The sequence below is a fragment of the Carettochelys insculpta genome, chromosome 21 (assembly GCF_033958435.1).
Source record: "Carettochelys insculpta isolate YL-2023 chromosome 21, ASM3395843v1, whole genome shotgun sequence".
NCBI lineage: Eukaryota > Metazoa > Chordata > Testudines > Carettochelyidae > Carettochelys > Carettochelys insculpta.
Window position 1 is genome coordinate 11,099,759 of NC_134157.1, and position 17,610 is coordinate 11,117,368.

Here is a 17,610-nt window from a genome sequence, read left to right on the forward strand (position 1 = left end):
ACCTTAATCTGCTGCCTCTCCCAGTCACGGCCCATTCCCCTCCTATGCGGCACCTGCTGCTTTGGTTCACTTCCTGGTAACATCTGTTCCTCTCACCCGAGGAGGGGGCATTGTCTCCCACCTAGACCAAACCCATGGGCCCCAGATGTTTGACTTTGCCAGGTGAGGGTTGCGGTTTGATCCCTCGCCTAGCAGAGACATGACCCCCCCACCCCCGTGAATTCCCGGGATCGCCCCCGCGGGGGCCATCCGCCAGGCAGGAAAGCCGTCACAGTTCACAAGTGGTGCGGACAAGACCGCCAGATTGTAATCACTCACTGGCTCACAAGCCAGCAATCCAGAAACGTGTGGCTGGCTGCCACCAGCCCCAGCTCCCCGCTGGGTGCCAGGTTGGCCCTGCCCCAGGGTTCCTCAGAAGTGACACGAGGAGAGAGTGGAAATGTCTCTTGCGAGCCCCGTGGTGCCCATAGGAAGTGACAGGAGCCCCACTCCTCAAGTTGCTGGCCAGGACAAACCAGTGAGGAACATGCTGTCGGGACCAGACCCCCACTGCTTTACTGTCACAGCTCTGACTGTGGAGGGGCTTCCTCCAGATTATACTGAGCCCAACACCGACTAAGCACTGCACAAACTGCCCTATGCAGCCGCTGGCACTTGAATTGCCAGGGGAGGTCAGAGGTGAGACTCGGAGCCAGCCGCTGCCTGAGTGTCTGGCCTGGCTGGTCTGGGTGCGTGGGGAGCAGTAAGGCATCTGACGCTATAGACGCCATCTCTGAGGCATTCCTAAGGCCGACGTGCTGGTGCCAGGAGCTTAGATTCCTATAGCGATGCTCAGGATCCATCAGAGCAAATCCCACTACACCAGGATGATCCAGCACCCGCAACTCCCAGCAGCGTGGGGGAAGCCTGGCAGAGCGACAGCAGCCTGGCACTGAACCCTGTGTCCTTCACTCGTAGGTGTCGTTCACTTGCAAACTGCCCCAGGAGCTCCAGCTGCAGCTTTACCAGACCCAGGACTTCAAGTGGCCCCCTACCCCCATGCTGCAAGTCAACAAATCTGCTTATGTCCAGGTACTGGGCGTCAATCCTGCCCACTCTGGGCCCAGCTGGCACCAGGCTTGGCCAGGTTGAGTTCGCGGGGCCCTGCAGGGCGCTAGAAGCCTCCACATCTCTTGGAGAGTGGCTTTGCCCAGCCCGGCCCTGGGCCTCGGTTTGTTTGTTCCCTGCTGTGTCCGTAGAGTGGGCAATGCCTTGGGAATGGGGACTTAGTGCTGTGGTGCTTTAGCCCTAGAAAGCTGATGGGAAACCCTGGGGGTTTGACTAGAATCAATTTGTGCACCCCCTGGAACAAGCCCCTGGCTCAGCAGGGTTTGGCTGAGGGGCCAGACTGTTACCACGGGAGGCCACCCCCAGGGTTACACTCATACGCGTTTTATTAAATGCCACCATTGGATTAAAGGAAAAGGGGAACTAGCTTTCAGGCTCACCCACACGTGCTCCTACCAGCACGCATGCACTTAAGCAGGTGAGGACAGCGGAGGAAGCCAAGGCATAGCAGAGCCCCTGTCTGCCTGCATTCACAAATCCAGGGCAGGGAGCAGATCGTACGTCGCCCCCTTGTCACCTTGCTCCCTTGTCCGCTGCAGTACTCAGGAGCAGTCAGTACCATCCATCCTGGGGAGAGCGGGAGGGACCCAGGGTCAGGGCCTCCTTCTGCCTCCCCGGCCAGCCAAGATGAACTCCTACAGCATAGTGATGGCAAGGAATGCACCGATAGCTTTGTGCCCGTCTTTGTATACGTTCCAGTCCAACAGCCCTCGCTCCGTCCCACTGCCCCAGGATGCTGTGTGAGCATGAGTCATCACCACTGTCCCTGTGGTGCTCCCAGCATGTGCCCGGCTTTATGCTACTCCCCTGAGTGGGCTGTATGGGAAGGGGATGGCCGTGCCTTGGAAGTGAGGCTCGTGCCGAGGATTGCATAGGAACATGGGTCTGTTCCTGGGCCCGTCTGACGGGTCCCAAATTCCCTCTCCATGCCAATGCTTCCTCCTTGCCCCCCACCCCCAGTGTACGCAGTACCTTCCAGCCAGGGCTAACCCTGCATGCCAGCTGCGTCAGGCTCTGGTTTCCTACAGACAAGCAAGAGCGCGGGACAGCCGCTCAGGGCGTCGCCCTGCTCTAGTCAGCCGCACTTCAGTCTGCGGTGGGAGCACCGCGCTGGCTGACTCCTGTCAGCCCAGCTCAAAGAGCAGTGCAGCCACAGCAGCACGCGCCTCAACGCAGGCTAGTAACAAGCGTACATGCCCTGGTGTTCTTGCACAGCCCTTGCCGAAGCCTACACGGGGGCAGCTACGCCGAGGCTTTTAGCAGCAGTAGCTTAGGCGTGTCTGCAGTCAGCCCTTGGCTCACCGGGTAGCTGTTCCCCCAGGGAGCATGTGCGGCAGAGTCAGATTGGGTCAGACTGGGCCATAGAATGACCCCAGTCATACTGTGCCCGTAGGCACGTACATTGGTAGCTACAGCAAGCTAGCAAAGGATTTAGCACACTCCTGCCTTGCATGCAGGGAACAGGACGAGCTGGTATATCACGGTCCCTTCCAGTTTTACTTCTGTGAAAAGCAGGTCTCTGATGGCTCAGGTCAAAGGGTTACGAGATTATTTTGTTGGAGTAAAGCTGCAACCTTATCACTTAGCAAGCTGGAAGGTGTCTGCAGGCTCCGCTGGCCGCAAACACAGCCGCTTGGCTTGGCAGCTCTCTCGTTTCCAAACCCCGTCTGTAAGCAATGGCTCCCCAGTGATGGGCGCCAATAGTACAACAGGGCCTTCCGCCCAGGGAAAGTAAATAACTCACTTTGCGTCAGTGCGTGGCAGAACAGCGGCTGGGAACTTGTTCTCAGAGTCCAGAGGGGTTGGGCTGCCCCTTTTCGCCCCCTTCCTCCCATCCACTAATCAAGTTTCGGGGTCTGTGTCTCTCAGGGCTAATCGCTGTTCCCAAACATCATGGTTTCCTGCTCACACTCTGTAGGCTCAGGAAGTAGGGCCCTAGCTTTCCTGACGGGTTATCAGTGATACAAAGGTCTATCCTCAGAACCGATCTGTGCAAACTCCACCGGCCACATGGCTGTCATGAGCATAGCCCACAGCCCAGGGAGTAGTGGCAGTCACTGGATCCAGCCCTTAGAGCCTGGCGCTGTCTGTGCGGGGGATCAGCACCAGACAAACCACAGCTGCTCATGGAACACAATATGTTGGCCCGGACCAGCGTGAACAGGGCATTATTATGGTCTGAAGCCATGTTAGAACCCCAAGAGTAAGGCAGTGGACCAAGTGGGCAGGCAAGAAACATCTCGGCACCCAACAAAGCCTTAAATCTCCAGTGGTGATGCTTGTATCACAGAAGCAAAAATCTGTGACCCTGAGAACCCCACACACACAGCCTCTTCCTTGAGCACATGGGCTGAGCTAGAGCAACCCGTTGTGCTGTGGAGATCAGGTGGCCGCTGTAAATTCCATGGCCAGTAAATACCCAAGGCCTGGTGTCCATAGCATGGTCGTGGCTAAGGCCTCCAGCGGCTGGCACACTCCTCTGTGCTCTTTGTTTTCCCTTGTACGCACAGGGACTACCCCCAGCCTCATTTGGCAGATCCCCTAATGCTCACATGGGGACTGAGCTTGGGGGGCAGTGAAGGTTTATTCTGCTTCTGCCCTTCTTCCAATCCCTCCCTTCAATGCTACCATCTCGTCCAAATGCCTGTGTGTTGTGCAGCCCTATTGATCCCAGGCAGGGTTTGCCGCACTATCACCCTGGTGGACGTGACTCTGGGTGTGTATTGGGAGCAATAACTCCAAACTCACCTGGCCAAATGAAAAGCAAAGAGAACTGTGGGAAAGCTTAGCAGACAGGTGTGGAGGAGCACATGGTTCCTACAGAGACATCCCTTAGGGGAGGATCTAGTAATGGAGATTCTCTGAGTCCTATCGAGGAGGTGGAAAGTGATAAGATATGGGTAGGATCTGATCAGAAACAGTCCAGTGAAAAAGAGCCCCACTCAGTTGCCTCATGCAATGGCAGACAGCTAAAACATGACAAGTTTTTAAAGCACTTATATACCCGTGCTAGACGGCTAAATAATAAGATGGGTGCAGTAGAGTGTCAGATTAAATGAGGATACTGATTTAATGGGCATCATAGAAACTTGGTGAAATGAGGATAATCAATCGGCCACAGTAATGCCAGGGTGCAAAATATATTGAAAGGGCAGAATAGGTTGTGCTGGGGGGGCGGTAGTGACAGTGAAAGAAAGTGTAGAATCAAATAAAGTAAAAATCTGAAATAAACCAAACTACCATAGATTGTCTATGGATATTAATTACATGTGCTAATAATAAGGATATAACATTAGGGATATATTCCTGACCAGAATGGTGATAGGAACTGTGAAATGCTCAGGCAGATTTGAGAAGCTAATAAGATTAAAAAGTCAATAATAATGAGGGATTTCTGCTACCCCCTTTTGACTGGGTACTTACCACCTGAGGATGGGATGCAGAGTTGAAATTGACCTTACATGACCGGTTCTTGGAACAGCTAGTTCTGGAACCCACAAGAGGAGAGGCAAGTCATGATTTAGTCCTAAGTGGAGCACAGGATCTGGTCTAAAAGGTGAATATAACTGGACTGCTTGTTAATAGTGATAACATAATTAAATTTAACATCAGTGTAGCAGGAAAATCACCACAGCAGCCCAACGCTGTACCACTTAATTTCAGAAAGGGGACTACACAAAAATGAGGTTAGTTAAACGGAAATTAAAAAGTACAGTGCCAAAAGTGAGTACTCTGTAAGCTACACTGAAAATTTTGAAAGACACCATAATAGAGGCTCAACTTGAAAAGTATACCCCATGTTGAAAAACACAAGAGGTGAACCAAAGAAGTGTCACCATGGCAACTAAGGTAAAAGGGCATCCTTTAAAAAGTAGACATTAAATCCAAGGCTACATCTACACGTGCACGCTACATCGAAATAGGCTATTTCGAGGAATAACGTCTACACATCCTCCACGGCTGGCAACGTCGACGTTCAACTTTGATGTTGGGCAGCACCACATTGAAATAGGCGCTGCGAGGGAACGTCTACACACCAAAGTAGCACACATCGAAATAAGGGTGCCAGGAACAGCTGCAGACAGGGTCACAGGGCGGACTCAACAGCAAGCCGCTCCCTTAAAGGGCCCCTCCCAGACACAGTTGCACTAAACAACACAAAATCCACAGAGCTGACAACTAGCTGCAGACCCTGTGCATGCAGCATGGATCCCCAGCTGCCGCAGCAGCAGCCAGAAGCCCTGGGCTAAGGGCTGCTGCACACAGTGACCATAGAGCCCCGCAGGGGCTGGAGAGAGAGCGTCTCTCAACCCCTCAGCTGATGGCCGCCATGGCGGACCTCGCTATTTTGATGTTGCGGGACGCGGATTGGCTACACGTGCCCTACTTCGACGTTCAACTTCGAAGTAGGGCGCTATTCCCATCCCCTCCTGGGGTTAGCGACTTCGACGTCTCGCCGCCTAACGTCGATTTCAACTTTGAAATAGCGCCCAACACGTGTAGCCGTGACGGGCGCTATTTCGAAGTTGGCGCCGCTACTCCGAAGTAACGTGCACGTGTAGACGCGGCTCTAGTGAGGAAAATAGAAAGGTGCATAAACTCTGGCAAATGAAGTGTACAAGTATAATTAGGAAGGCCAAAAAGAATGTGAAGAACAGCTAGGCAAAGACTCACAAAGTACTAAGGAAGAAAAGGTTAAGTAAACCAGAGACAGGAAGCCTGCTAAACAACCAATGGGGCCACAGGGTGACTGAAATGCTAAAGGAGCACACAGAGATGATAAGGCCATCGTGGAGAAATTAAATGAATCCTTTGCCTTAGTCTTCAAGTCTGAGGATATGAGGGAGATTCCCAAACCTGAGCCATTCTTTTTAGTTAAAAAAATCTGAGGAACTCTTCCAGATTGAGGTGTCATCAGAGGACATTTTGGGACAGTTTGATAAACTAAACAGTAATAAGTCACCAGGACCAAGAGTTCTGAAGGAATTCAAGTGTCAATTTGCAGAATTACTAACTGTGGTCTGTACCTAGCAGTTAATCAGCTTCTGTGCCAAACGACTGGAAGATAATATGACACCAGTTTTTAAAAAGGGCTCAAGAAATTATCCTGAAAATTACAGGCCAGTAAGTCTAACATCAGTTCTGGGCAACCTGATTGTCAGACATGTAGACAAACACAATTTGTTGGGGAAGAGTCTTTTGTAAAAGGAAGTCATGCCTTTACAGCAATCTACTACAAGTCTTTGAAGAGGCCAAGCGGGATCCAATGGATATAGCGTACGTGGATTTTTAGAAAGCCTTTGACAAGGTCTTGCACCAATGGGTCTTAAGCAAAGTAAGCTGCCGTGGGATAAGAGGGATGGTCCAGTCATGGATTAGTAGCTGGAAACAAAGGGTAGGAATAAATGATCAGCTTTCAGAATGGAGAGAGGTAAATAGTGATGGTCCCCAGGGGGTCTGTAGCAGAACCAGTCCCATTCAACATGTTCATAAATGATCTAGAAAAAAAATAAACAGGAAGGTGGCAAATTTTGCACATGATACACAACTACTCAAGACAGTTAAATCCCAGGCAGGCTGCAAAGGATCGCTCAAAACTGGCAACAAAATGGCAGATGAAATTTAAGGTTGACAAATGCAAACATACGCACATTGGAAAACCTAATCCCAACAATACAGCTAAAACAATGGGTCTGAATTGGCTGTTATCACTCAAAGAAGAGCTCTTTGAGTCATTGTGCATAGTTCTCTGAAAACATTCAATCAATGTGCAGCAGCAGCAGCCAACATAAAACAAAACCAAACCAAAAATGTTGAGACTTATTAAGAAAGGGCTCGCGACAGAGAATGTCTTATTACCTCTCTATAAAATCCCTGGTATGCCCACAGCTTGAATAACGTTGGCAGACGTGGTCACCCCAGCTCCAAAAAGCTCTGTTGGAATTGAACTAAGGTCCAGAAAAGGCCAACAGTTATGATTAAGGGTATGGAAGGGCTGCCATATAAGTAGAGATTAACGACTGGGACTTTTCAGCTTGGACAACAGGAGTATGACTGAGGGCTGTCAAATCACAGCTGGTGTAGAGAACATAGCTGAGGAAGTTCTACGTACGTCCCAGAACACGAGCCCGAGGGAGTCCCAGATGAAACAAATAGGCAGCAGGTTTAAAACAAAAGTCGGTATTTCCCCACAAAATGCACAGCCAGCCTGGGGAACTCTGCCAGAGGGTGCTGGGAAGGCCAAGACCATAACAGGGTTCAAAAAGAACTAGATACATTCAGGCAGGATAAGTCCATCAATGGATATTAGCAGGGAAGCTGACAGTTTTCACAGCCCCTAGGCAAGGTGGGGGCAGGTAGCTCCATGCCTTGGAAGGGGTGGGGCCTCAGGCCGAAAGGGCGGGGCCAGAAGCAGCCAGTCCTTAACCCTGACTGGACCGTGGTGCTGTCCCTTTCTCAGCCCTCAGCTGTGTGGAGCAGCGCCCTGTCATTCCATCAGCAATTTAAAGGGCCCAGGGCTCCGGACACTGCCCCCAGCACAGCAGCAGTGGTGGCAGCTGGGAGTCGTAGCCCATTTAGAAACTCTGGGGGTGGGGGCAACTGCATCAGCAGGCTGGCTGTTGGCCAGGATGGGCAGGGAGGGTGGCTCTGTCTGCTGGGAATGGGCAACAGAGGGTGGGTAAGCTGACGACTCCCTGTTCACATCACTTGCTCTGGAGCACCTGGCATTGGCCACTGTGGGCAGACAGGGCACCGGGCGAGCTGGCCCTTTGGCCTGGCCCAGTGTGGCCGTTTTGAGTGCCCATGGGCTAGACAGTTGTGTTATGCTGGGTGCGAGGTGGGCACTGCAGCAGGAGCCGGGGGGAAGGATCGCGGTCCACGCCACTGTCTGAAACCATCCTCAGGCTCTGCCACACCAGCTGTGTCTGAACACAGTTCAGGCAGCCGATTCTGATCCCAGCAGAGACACAACGTCACAGCAGCCGGAGCCGCCCTCGCCCAGGCCTGCATGTGACTCTACTCACCCTGGGGGGAGCTGGAACATGGGGATCAGGGCTGGCTTCCCCTCCCAGCCCTCGCCCCGTGTTCGGCAGAGCCTTTGGCTTCCTTCCCTCCAGCCCAGATAAGGAGCTGAGTTACAGCCCCTGAGACCTGCTAACCAGCCTCTTGCTCCCCGGCTGCCCCTCTGCAGGTCTCGCTTCGGCCAGCGGAGTCCCAGAAGCAGCTGACGCTGAAGGAGTGTTCTCTGCAGACGGCTGCCAACAAGCCTGGGCAGCTGCTGTTCCGGCCTAACGCAGCAAACGGGCAACAAGTGACCATCCGCAAGCCAACAAAGGCCACCCTGGGCCGGGAGCTCCATCAGTTCAGCATTGTCTACAACCCGGCTGGGGTGGGGCCCGTCCCTCCTTGCGCCACCTTGGTGTGCACAATCAGCACGTCTCCCAACGTGAGTGTGGGGGCTGCCAGCTCCTTCGTGGGCACCCTCCAGCGGCCTTGCGGCCAAAACCCTTTGCCCATCAGCCAGGCGAGGAGGCTGTTCCCACTGCCTTCGCTGGGCCGTGGGGGTGTGGGAAGGGGCTGGAGGCTGAGATGAGAAGTTCCAGGACTCCATTCCCATGTCCTGCCATCATGTGCCTGGGACCACACAACACATGCAGGCTGTGTCAAGGGCTAACAGGCGCATTGCACCACCCTGCCAAGCCCAGAGGATTACGCGGAGTGGCAGTGCACCCACTTGCCCTGGTCCCTACTACTGCCACAGCCTTGCCACAGGGCACGAGCCAGGTGTGAAGTTGCCACTCGGCTCCCAAGCGCTGTGGAGCCGTGGCCAGGGAGGGATCCTGGAAATTGCACTGTGTGCCTACGGCCCAAGAACCCCAATGTACTTTACAAACAGGAACAAACCCGGCTGCACGCCCGTCCTGGGGATCAGTACCCTCATTTAGAGGAAGAAACTGAGCCCCCGAGGAGGGGAACGAACCCCCTGCCCCCGGCTCTCAGGCTGTGACAAAGATCAGGTCTCTTGCCACCCTGTCCTGCCCCTTTGCCACCAGGACGCGGAGGGGTGCTCATTCCTGCTGCTGCAGCCTTGGGATCACCTGCTTGGGAACCGGTGGGGCTCTCTTGCTGGGCACACCAGCGAGGTGCTCATCTCCTCTTCAACCCCCCTTCTCAAAATCACAGGGCAGCACCATCGAAGAAGTATCGCTGGAGGTGAAGCTGCAGGAGGCCCACCCTCCGTCGCCGAGTGAGTGTGCAGTCTCCCTGGCGCGTCCCCTTGGGTCAGAGCTGAGCGCTGCACCTGCGCGCTGCCCCAGGGCTGGATCGGCCCAGAGCCCAGCCTGCACATCTGTTGAAGTGTCTCTGGTGGGAGGTGCATGAGCGTAGGTGTGGCCAGGAGCAGCGCGCGGCCTAGAGTCCTTGCTGAGGTTCAGGGCAACCAAGACACTTCTGGCGGGATTAGCACCTTGCTGAGGACGGGCTCAGTGTGTCGGGGGTGGGGGGGCAGGGGATGACCAGACAGGAGAGATGTTGGCACCTGAGCGGGAACAGGAGCAATCGCCAGTGGGACGCCTTATAACGGGGAAGTGATGCCCAGGCTGGGCTAGCAGGGCCCAGGCTCAGCATGTTCCTCACAACCGGGGAGGCACTTGAATGACTGGGAGACCTGGCAGGTCAGGCTTTGGAACTGCAGGGGCAGGAGGTCACCACTCAGAGAACCGGCCGTCTCCAGCAAGTGAGATGTCTTCATCGTGACTGGGGGTAGGGGGAGCAGAGCCGGTCTGGGCTGGAGCCCAAGACTTAGCACAGGCTTATCCCAGCGCTGTCCCGCTGGCGCTCTTATCAAATTTCTGGCAGTTTCATCACCATCATTTATCCTTGAGCCGCATTCCTGGCTGTGGCTGTTGTGAACCTCGTGTGTTGTTCATCTCCCCAGCGGGTTGCGGCTGGGCCAGGCCCTGACCTACAGGAAGTGACGGTGCACCACTTGTCAATGCAGATGACAGGCTGCCTGGGGAAAGGGAAGGGAAATAAAGTTTGATATGAGCCAGAGCCCATGTAAGCGGCCTTGGAATGATAGGAAGCAGCCAGACGTGGGGAGAAGCCCAGTGACATTGGATGCAGTAGCCTTGACTTCCGGTCCCAAACTTGTGCGGCTTTGTCACGTTGCTGGTAAACAGCAGCCACATCCCTCCCCAGAGGTAGCTGCACCGCACTGAGCTGACCAAAATAATTAGGGGGCTGGAGCACATGACTTACGAAGAAAGGTTGAGGGAATTGGGACTGTTTAGTCTGCAGAAGAGAAGACTATGGGGGGACTTGCTAACAGCCGTCAGCTTACTGAAGGGAGGCTGCAAAGAGGCTGGAGAGAGGCTGTTCACAGTGGTCACGGAGGCAGAACACGAAACAATGGTCTAAGGTTGCAGTTGGGACGGTCCGAGTTGAACAGTAGGAAAAATTTCTTCACTAGGAGGGTGGTGAAGCACTGGAATGGTCTCCCCAGGGGAGCGGTGGCGTCTCCATCCCTGGAGGTGTTTAAGTCTCTCCTCAACAAAGCCCTGGCGGGGCTGAGCTGATGGGTTTGGTCCTGCTTAGGGCAGGGGCTGGACCCGATGGCTTTTTAGGTCTCTTCCAGCGCTAGTGTTCTGTGATTCTCTGATATGAAGCTAGACTGTAAAGTGTCTCTGGGTGGTTCTAAACCAAGGATGCCACTTGGATGTAGAAGAATTAGCGGTCCAGTTTGGGGGTTGCCATTAGCATCGCCCTAAAGAGGTGGTGGACTCTCCCTCGCTTGAGGTTTTTAAGTCCCAGCTTGACAAAGCCCTGGCTGGGATGATTTGGTTGGGGTTGGTCCTGCTTTAGGCAAGGGGCTGGACACGATGACTTCCTGAGGTCCCTTCCAGCCCTTCTGTGACACCCCCAAACTTCTCCAATCCCAGCAGGCCCAGCCAAGAACCCCGAGTGGGTTATTTTTCCAATCTGACTTGGGGCGGGGGGGCTGGCTCAGGGTTTTGATGCGTTGCAGTTGGTGACACTGCCCAGAGCGGTGCGTGAGGGAAGCCTGATGGCGAGCTCGCTGGGGCAGGAACCATGCTTGCGTGTGAACAGCACCTGGCACAGGACAGGTGCTCCTGAAAGAGCCTGATGTGGGGATGCTGATGGACAGGGGATTTCTGGCCTCAGCTCCCTCGCCGGGCCAGTCTCCTCTGGCTGGATCCTCCAAGCAGCTGCGACAGCCACGTCCTGTTGCCCGCAGTTGTTTTGGCAGGCACCCGGGGAGTGTGGCCGTTTTCCTGCCCCGCTGAACCCGTGCCAGGCAGGAATGACTCTTCATCCCCAATCAAGAATGGATGACTTCCTGCTTTCCTCCCACCTGGGTCCCCTCTTCCTGCCTCTGTTTGCTCAGCTCCCCCCAGACGGCCGCCCAACAACACAGGGAAAAGCTTTTGACCAGCCTGGAATTCGCGCTGCTCATCACACGCTCCAAGACATCTCACGTCCCCAGGCAAACGGGTTAACAAACTCCCGGTGGCTGAGAGTAGCTGGACTCAGTACAGGGCACTGCTCCCTCTAGTCGCGGGACTCAGCGGCTCCAAGGAGTCCAGGAGCCGTTAGCAAACCAGGCTCGCTGCCATTCAGCCTGCCCCCGTCCACCTCAGGCTGCTTGGCTGGCCCAGCTGCCTCAGCAAGGAGGGGCGTCCAGTGCAGAGCCTGCAGCAAGCACGGAATACATACACCCTAGCGAGGGCTCGTGCCTTCCCTGGCTGAGCACTGCTGCCAGTGCCGACACGGCTGGTTTCCAAGGCCCTCGTGAGGCCGTGCCCCCAGGCATGGCTGTGGGATGCTGCGATGCTGGAATTGCCATCGCTGGAGATGTGACTTTGAAATCCTGAATGCCTCTGCCCCTGAACAAGCCCAAAGCGTTACCCCCCCCCACCCCTGCCCCCAGACACGGGGAAAGCTTCCATGTGGTTTCACCGCCAGGCATTCCTCATTAACCCGCCCGCCAAAAATCCACCGGCCGTGTCGCTCTTCCTGGCTGCTGCCAAATACCTGCCATGCCCACACCTAGAGGTGGCTGCATTTCGCTGTGGCTCGGAGGTAGTCCGCTGAGCATGTACTGGGACAAATGGCCAAGCAGGCCCAGGCCAGCATGTGGGACAGTCAGGTGGGTGCACAGGTGTTGGGGAGAAGGCCACTGAACCGCCAGCTCCTCACTCTCTCTGTCGCCCGTTGACTAGTACAGGTCATTGGCAGGCTTTGAGCCTATGTTCCCAGTAGTCTGCACGCTTAGGTAGCTGCCCATCCACTGGCCTGTCAGCCAGGTCCCCCAGCAGGGATAAGCCCTGCCCTGGTCATCGCTTGGGCCTTTGGTTCCCCCTAGGCTTTCTACTTGGCTAGCTCCTGAGCCTGCATGGAAGCGAAGGGGGGGCTCTGTGGCTGGGGCCGCTCCTGCTGGCCTGGCACAAGTGGCGGGGGGAGGGATTGAGCAGAGAAGGCACCGTGTGTATTAACCTGGCTGGAGCAGGGAGGGGGCGGTGGGGGCGTCCCGTGTGGCAGAGCAACAGCAGGGCTGGCCCCTGGCCAGGGAATGCGCTGACTGCTGTCAATCTCCTCTCTCCTTGCCTCAGCCACAGGCCTAGGGATTGAAGCAGTCGTGGGCATCACCTTCGCGGCGTTCTTAATCGGCACCCTCCTCACGGCGGCACTCTGGTGCATTTACAGCCACACGCGTGAGTATCTGCGCCACTGCCCTGCTCGCGCGGGTCGTGGCCCCCCCCGGTCCCAGTGCCGTGGTGCTGGGCTGAGCCTCAGGCTGCAGGGAGCTCGGCTGAGAGTGACACCGGCGGAGCCCCCCGAGGCCTCGTTGGCCTGTGCTGGGCCAGGTCTGCTGTGGCTGAGCTGGTGCACGGCGAGCAATGCTCAGGGCCACAGCCCCAGCCCCAGCCCACAACCAGGGAAAAGGCTGGCCTGGTGCTACAGGCCCCTTGCCAGAGGCCTCCTGCTGGGAGCGACAGGCAGCATCTCGTCTCTGCAGGGAGGCCCCTGCACGCGTGCGCTCGCCCGTGTCCCACGCTGCTCAGGGAGCCGAGCCCCCGTTCCCAAGGGCTGGTGCACTTGGGCCATGGTTGCCTCCCACTGGATGCTTGGCCACACGGCGCTCCAGTCTCAATAGAGCCCTGCCAGCCAGCCCAGACAGCCGCTCCCCTTAGCGCCTTCCCGAACTGGCGGGCCAGGCCCGGCGGCTGGGGGACCGGCTGATTGGTTTAGCTGTAGCCACGCCCACCATTTCCGTCCGATGCCGGGACGCGCATGGGCCAGGTGGCGGCTCAGTTCCAAGGGCCGCGATTGGGCGCCCTTGTCATCACCCAATTAGCTGCATGCAGCCCCCTGAGCCTGGCCTGGGGACACCCCTGCCCACCTAACTGGCTCTGTTTTTTTTCTGACATGCAACGTCCTCCAGGGCCCCTGGCCCAAATGCAGCCGGTCTCCACCACCGTCCCTGCCTCCGAGAGCAGCAGCACCAATCACAGCATCGGCAGCACCCAGAGCACCCCCTGCTCCACCAGCAGCACGGCCTAGGCCGCAGGCACCCCCCGGCCCCGCCTGCAGGGAGCCAAGGGCTGCCAGGCAGCTGCCACCATGGACTTCATCAGCGCCGCAGCCAGCTCAGCTCCCTGGCCCTGGGACAGCGGTGGGGGGAAGCCAGCAGGGCTTCATGCACTCGCCGTGCAGGCCGGGCGCACGCGCAGGCCACCAGCTCCCCCAGAAGGGTCGAGCCGCGTGCCGAGGAACCAGGCCTGAGGCCGAGCAGCCAGCGCAGAGGGAGAGCCGGCTGCCCAGGGAGGGTTTCGTTTCTAGGCCAGTCCCACATTGCCCAGCAGCCGGAGCACCCAAACCCCCTGCCCCCACCTGCAGCTGTTCTGCAGCAGCCTGAGGTGGGGGGGGGCATCCGGCCCTGGCCCCCACCCCCCAGCCTGCCCCACTTTGGAGAAGGGACGAAGCCCAACTGGGGTGTAAGGACTGACTTGCTCTCTCCGGGGCCCCTAGCCAAGGAGCCAGCCCAGCTTGCGCAGCTACTGCCCCAGTGCCCAGCCTCGAGAGGAAAGGCCCCCCGAGCCCTGCAGCCATCCTGGGCCCCACTGCAGCATTACAGCCTGTCTGCGCCCACTGATGGGGTCTCACCAAGGCAGCTCTTAGCGCTGGTCCTCGGCGCCCCCCCAGTGCCTCACCCCCCCAGTGCTCAGCCCAGGGGCTCCAACCCCAGCTGCTTGTACCCAGTCCCAGAGGCACATGCCCCCATCCGCCTGCATCGGTTACCAAATGCTGGCACAGCCCCACTGGGCTCCCAGCTCACAGAGGCACGGGGGGGGGGCGGGACAGCTGGGTGACTGCTTCAGCCAGGCACAGGGCGGGCTGCTCCTCGCCAGGCTAGCCAGAGGGGCCAGACAGGATTTTCCTGGTGATGTGGTGCCTGGCACCCAGGCCAGCACCTCCTCAGGGAGCCGCACCTCCAGCTCTAAGCAGCTGAGGGGGGAAATGCTGCCCTGCCGGAGCAAAGCCAAGGCACCCGCACAGCAAAACGGAGGCACCAATGCCCACCAGGCTGGGATTTGCTCCCCCGCCCCCATGATTGGGGCAGGCAGGACAAGTGCGGGCCCAGCTGGGCTGCAGCACAGGGCTCAGGCCAGGCAGGCATGACCCCCCAGCGGTCCTGGCTGAACCCTCCTGCAGGCACAGCGGAGGAGGTGGGGCGGGGGGGCTGGGCTGCCTTCAGCCTGCAGGCAGAGGCGGGTACATGCGGGCAGGGGCCCTAGGCACAGCCCAAGGCAGTGCTGCAGGAACCCGGGGCCTGTGGAGCAAAGCTGCTGGGAGATGCGCAAACTGAGATCACTAACCTCAGCCCCCCCAGGACAGCCCATTCCAGCCCCAGGCTGGCTGGGCTCAACCCCTCCCCACCCTCAGCCAAGTACCGCAGCTTCAGGGGCTGAGTGTAATTAGTCATGTGTGACCCCCCCCCTCCCCCCATAGCGCTGAGCGGCACGGGGCTCTCGGCTGAGGGTCCGGCTCCTCCGGCTGAGACGCCTGCAGACTCAGACCCCGTCTGACATGCGCTGGGCCCCAGCCCCAGCCCCCCCGGCCTTGGGCTGTAAATATCTGTACTGACCTGTAACCGCGCTCATGTATAAATATGAATAAATATAAATACAGTCCTGGGTTGGCTGGAGCCTGGGGGGGATGAGTCCAGCACCACCCCCCCAACCCCCCCAGCACTGGCCCTGGCTGAACCCTACCAAGCCAGGCCCCCAGCAGCACTGGCTCTTGCTTTTGCAGTGTATATGCAGCTCTTCAAATGTGGGAGACAGCCACCGTGGGCCACCTGCCCCCACAGCCACTAGCCTGACCCCAAGTGCACCACCTTGGCCCAACCCCTTGGCCAGCAAAGCTCCCCCCACATCTGCAGTGCTTGGCACTAGAGTATCACCCATGGTGCCCCAGGGCCTGCTAGGCTCAGCCCAGCACCACCCTGCACAAGTGGCAGATGGAGCCGGTGGCTCCCACGGCTCTGGGGTTGCCCTAGAGATCCCAGCAGAGGGACAAGGCCCTTGTCAGCCAGCAGGAGTGGATGGGCAGAAAGGGCTCAGCTGCCCCAGCCAAGGCCAGCGCCTGCTCTGCGCCCCAGCCTGGGGCTGGTGATGCACTAGTGCTGTACATCAGTCACTCCAGCTTGCAAAAGCCTGGGCTCAGCCCCGCTCCCTGCCCCAGGCCCAAGCCCTGCTCTGAGCCAGCCTCCCACTCCTAGACCAAGCTGCCACTTGCGCTGCCGGTGCTGGGTGCAGGGGCAGCAACATGCCTGAGAGCTACGCTGGAGGCAGCAGCTCCCTGCACCCGTGTGCTCCAGCTTTTCCCTGGGCACCTGGCCCAGCCCTGCTGCACAGAAGGGCCCAGGCAGGCTGGTCACAGTGAGTTAGCCTGGCTTAAGTGCCCCAGCCTGGGGGTGGCTGGGTAATGGCAGCAGCCCCGTGTGTCCATCTCCCCCCCCCCCGGCCACAGCCCGGTGCTGCAGTCAGCGAGCCCAGGGTGACACCACAGATGTTACTTGGGCCCTTGTGCCACAGCAGCCTGGCCAGCAGGCAGAAGGGAGCAGGACCAGCCCTATGCTCACCAGCTGCACCCCCCTCCGGGCCTGTGGAAGGGGAACTACGTGGAGAATAGGGACAGGAGCCAGGGCTGAGCACTGCTTGGCTAAGCCCTGCAGGAAACACCTGTGCGCAGCCGGCCAGCCACTGGGCAAACACCTGGCTGAGGCCCTGGGTACTTGGAGCAGGACCCAGCTGCGGTGCCCTTGGCAGTGCTGCCAGCCTGCCTAGGGTTCCAGGGGCCCAGGCCCCATGGTGAATGTAGTGACACGGCTGCAGCACAACCACCTGCCCCATGCAGCCTGGCTGAGACACAGCTGGGCTCTTGCTACCCAGCTGCCCCGATTAGATCCTTCACGCCATATCCAGCCAGGCCTCCTTCCTGCAGCCCTGGCCCCCACCCTTTGCAGGGGCCGCCCCCACACCCTTCCCAGCACACACCCGCCTGGGACCAGCAGCAGAGCAGCTGCACGCTCCCCTGGCCACGGAAATCTCCCCTCAGAGTGCAGAGCAGGGCACCAGCCTTAAAACCCAGAGCTGGGGGCGAGCCAGCTGTCTGCTCCAGCCCAGAGCAGAGTAACCAGCAGGTGGACCCTACCTAGGACTCACACACAAAGACTTCCATTGGCCAAGCATTAACTACTGCTCACCTGTTGTGCAGGGCAGGCGCCAGGCCTGGTGTATCTTGGGCAACCCAGATGAGGTCCACCCGTTGAAATGGACGAGCCCTGGTGGGGTCTTCCCTGGGCACAGTGGGTAGTTTTCCTACCTCTAGCAAGGCTATGGGATTACGGGCGTCACAGCTCCCAGCCTGACCCCACGCAGGAAGCAGAAGACGCCGTATAACACTACAGTGAGCGGGATGTTTATTATTTACAGCGAGAGGGCAAAGGAGCAGCCGCTCAGGGCACACTAGCACCATTGTTTCACTTTCCAAACTATAATCTCCTAGAAGCAATCAGGACATTTAACCGCTTCTTTAATCTACAGAACATGTAATAAAACCCCCCAATTGTGAGTTAAGTTATTTGAGTCCAAGTAACATTTCACCTCTCAGCAGCGTCAGAGGTGGGACACGGGTGCGACTTCCACCCTTCCCTCCCGGGTCGGAGCCCAGATTCTGCAGGGCGCAAGAGCAGCCACGAGCCAGGCTAAGTGGAGCCAGCAACTGTAAGCTTCAAGAGCAGGGAAGCCAGAGCAGAGCTCCACTGCCCTGCCCCACGGCCAGGCAGGCCTGACTTCGCTGTAACTGGTGCTTGGGTGAGCTCAGGTCTGTGGCCCCACGCTGCAGTTACACGTCCCACTTGCTGGGCAGGTGGACCCCTCTCCCTGAAGCCTAGCTATGCAAATACAGCTGCCA

The 17,610-nt window shown here is 57.7% G+C and overlaps 1 protein-coding gene across 1 annotated transcript in view; it reads left to right on the forward strand.

Annotated features, from left to right (window-relative positions):
* ENG (endoglin) overlaps window positions 1-15,323 on the forward strand; it is a 73,146-nt gene extending 57,823 nt beyond the window's left edge. The window contains exons 11-15 of the mRNA XM_075015809.1: window positions 958-1,071; window positions 8,300-8,554; window positions 9,292-9,355; window positions 12,741-12,842; window positions 13,574-15,323. Of these exons, the coding sequence (XP_074871910.1) occupies window positions 958-1,071; window positions 8,300-8,554; window positions 9,292-9,355; window positions 12,741-12,842; window positions 13,574-13,692 (654 nt within the window). The 3' untranslated portion in view covers window positions 13,693-15,323. The remainder of the gene's footprint in view (window positions 1-957; window positions 1,072-8,299; window positions 8,555-9,291; window positions 9,356-12,740; window positions 12,843-13,573) is intronic.
* The last annotated feature ends 2,287 nt before the right edge of the window (window positions 15,324-17,610 follow it).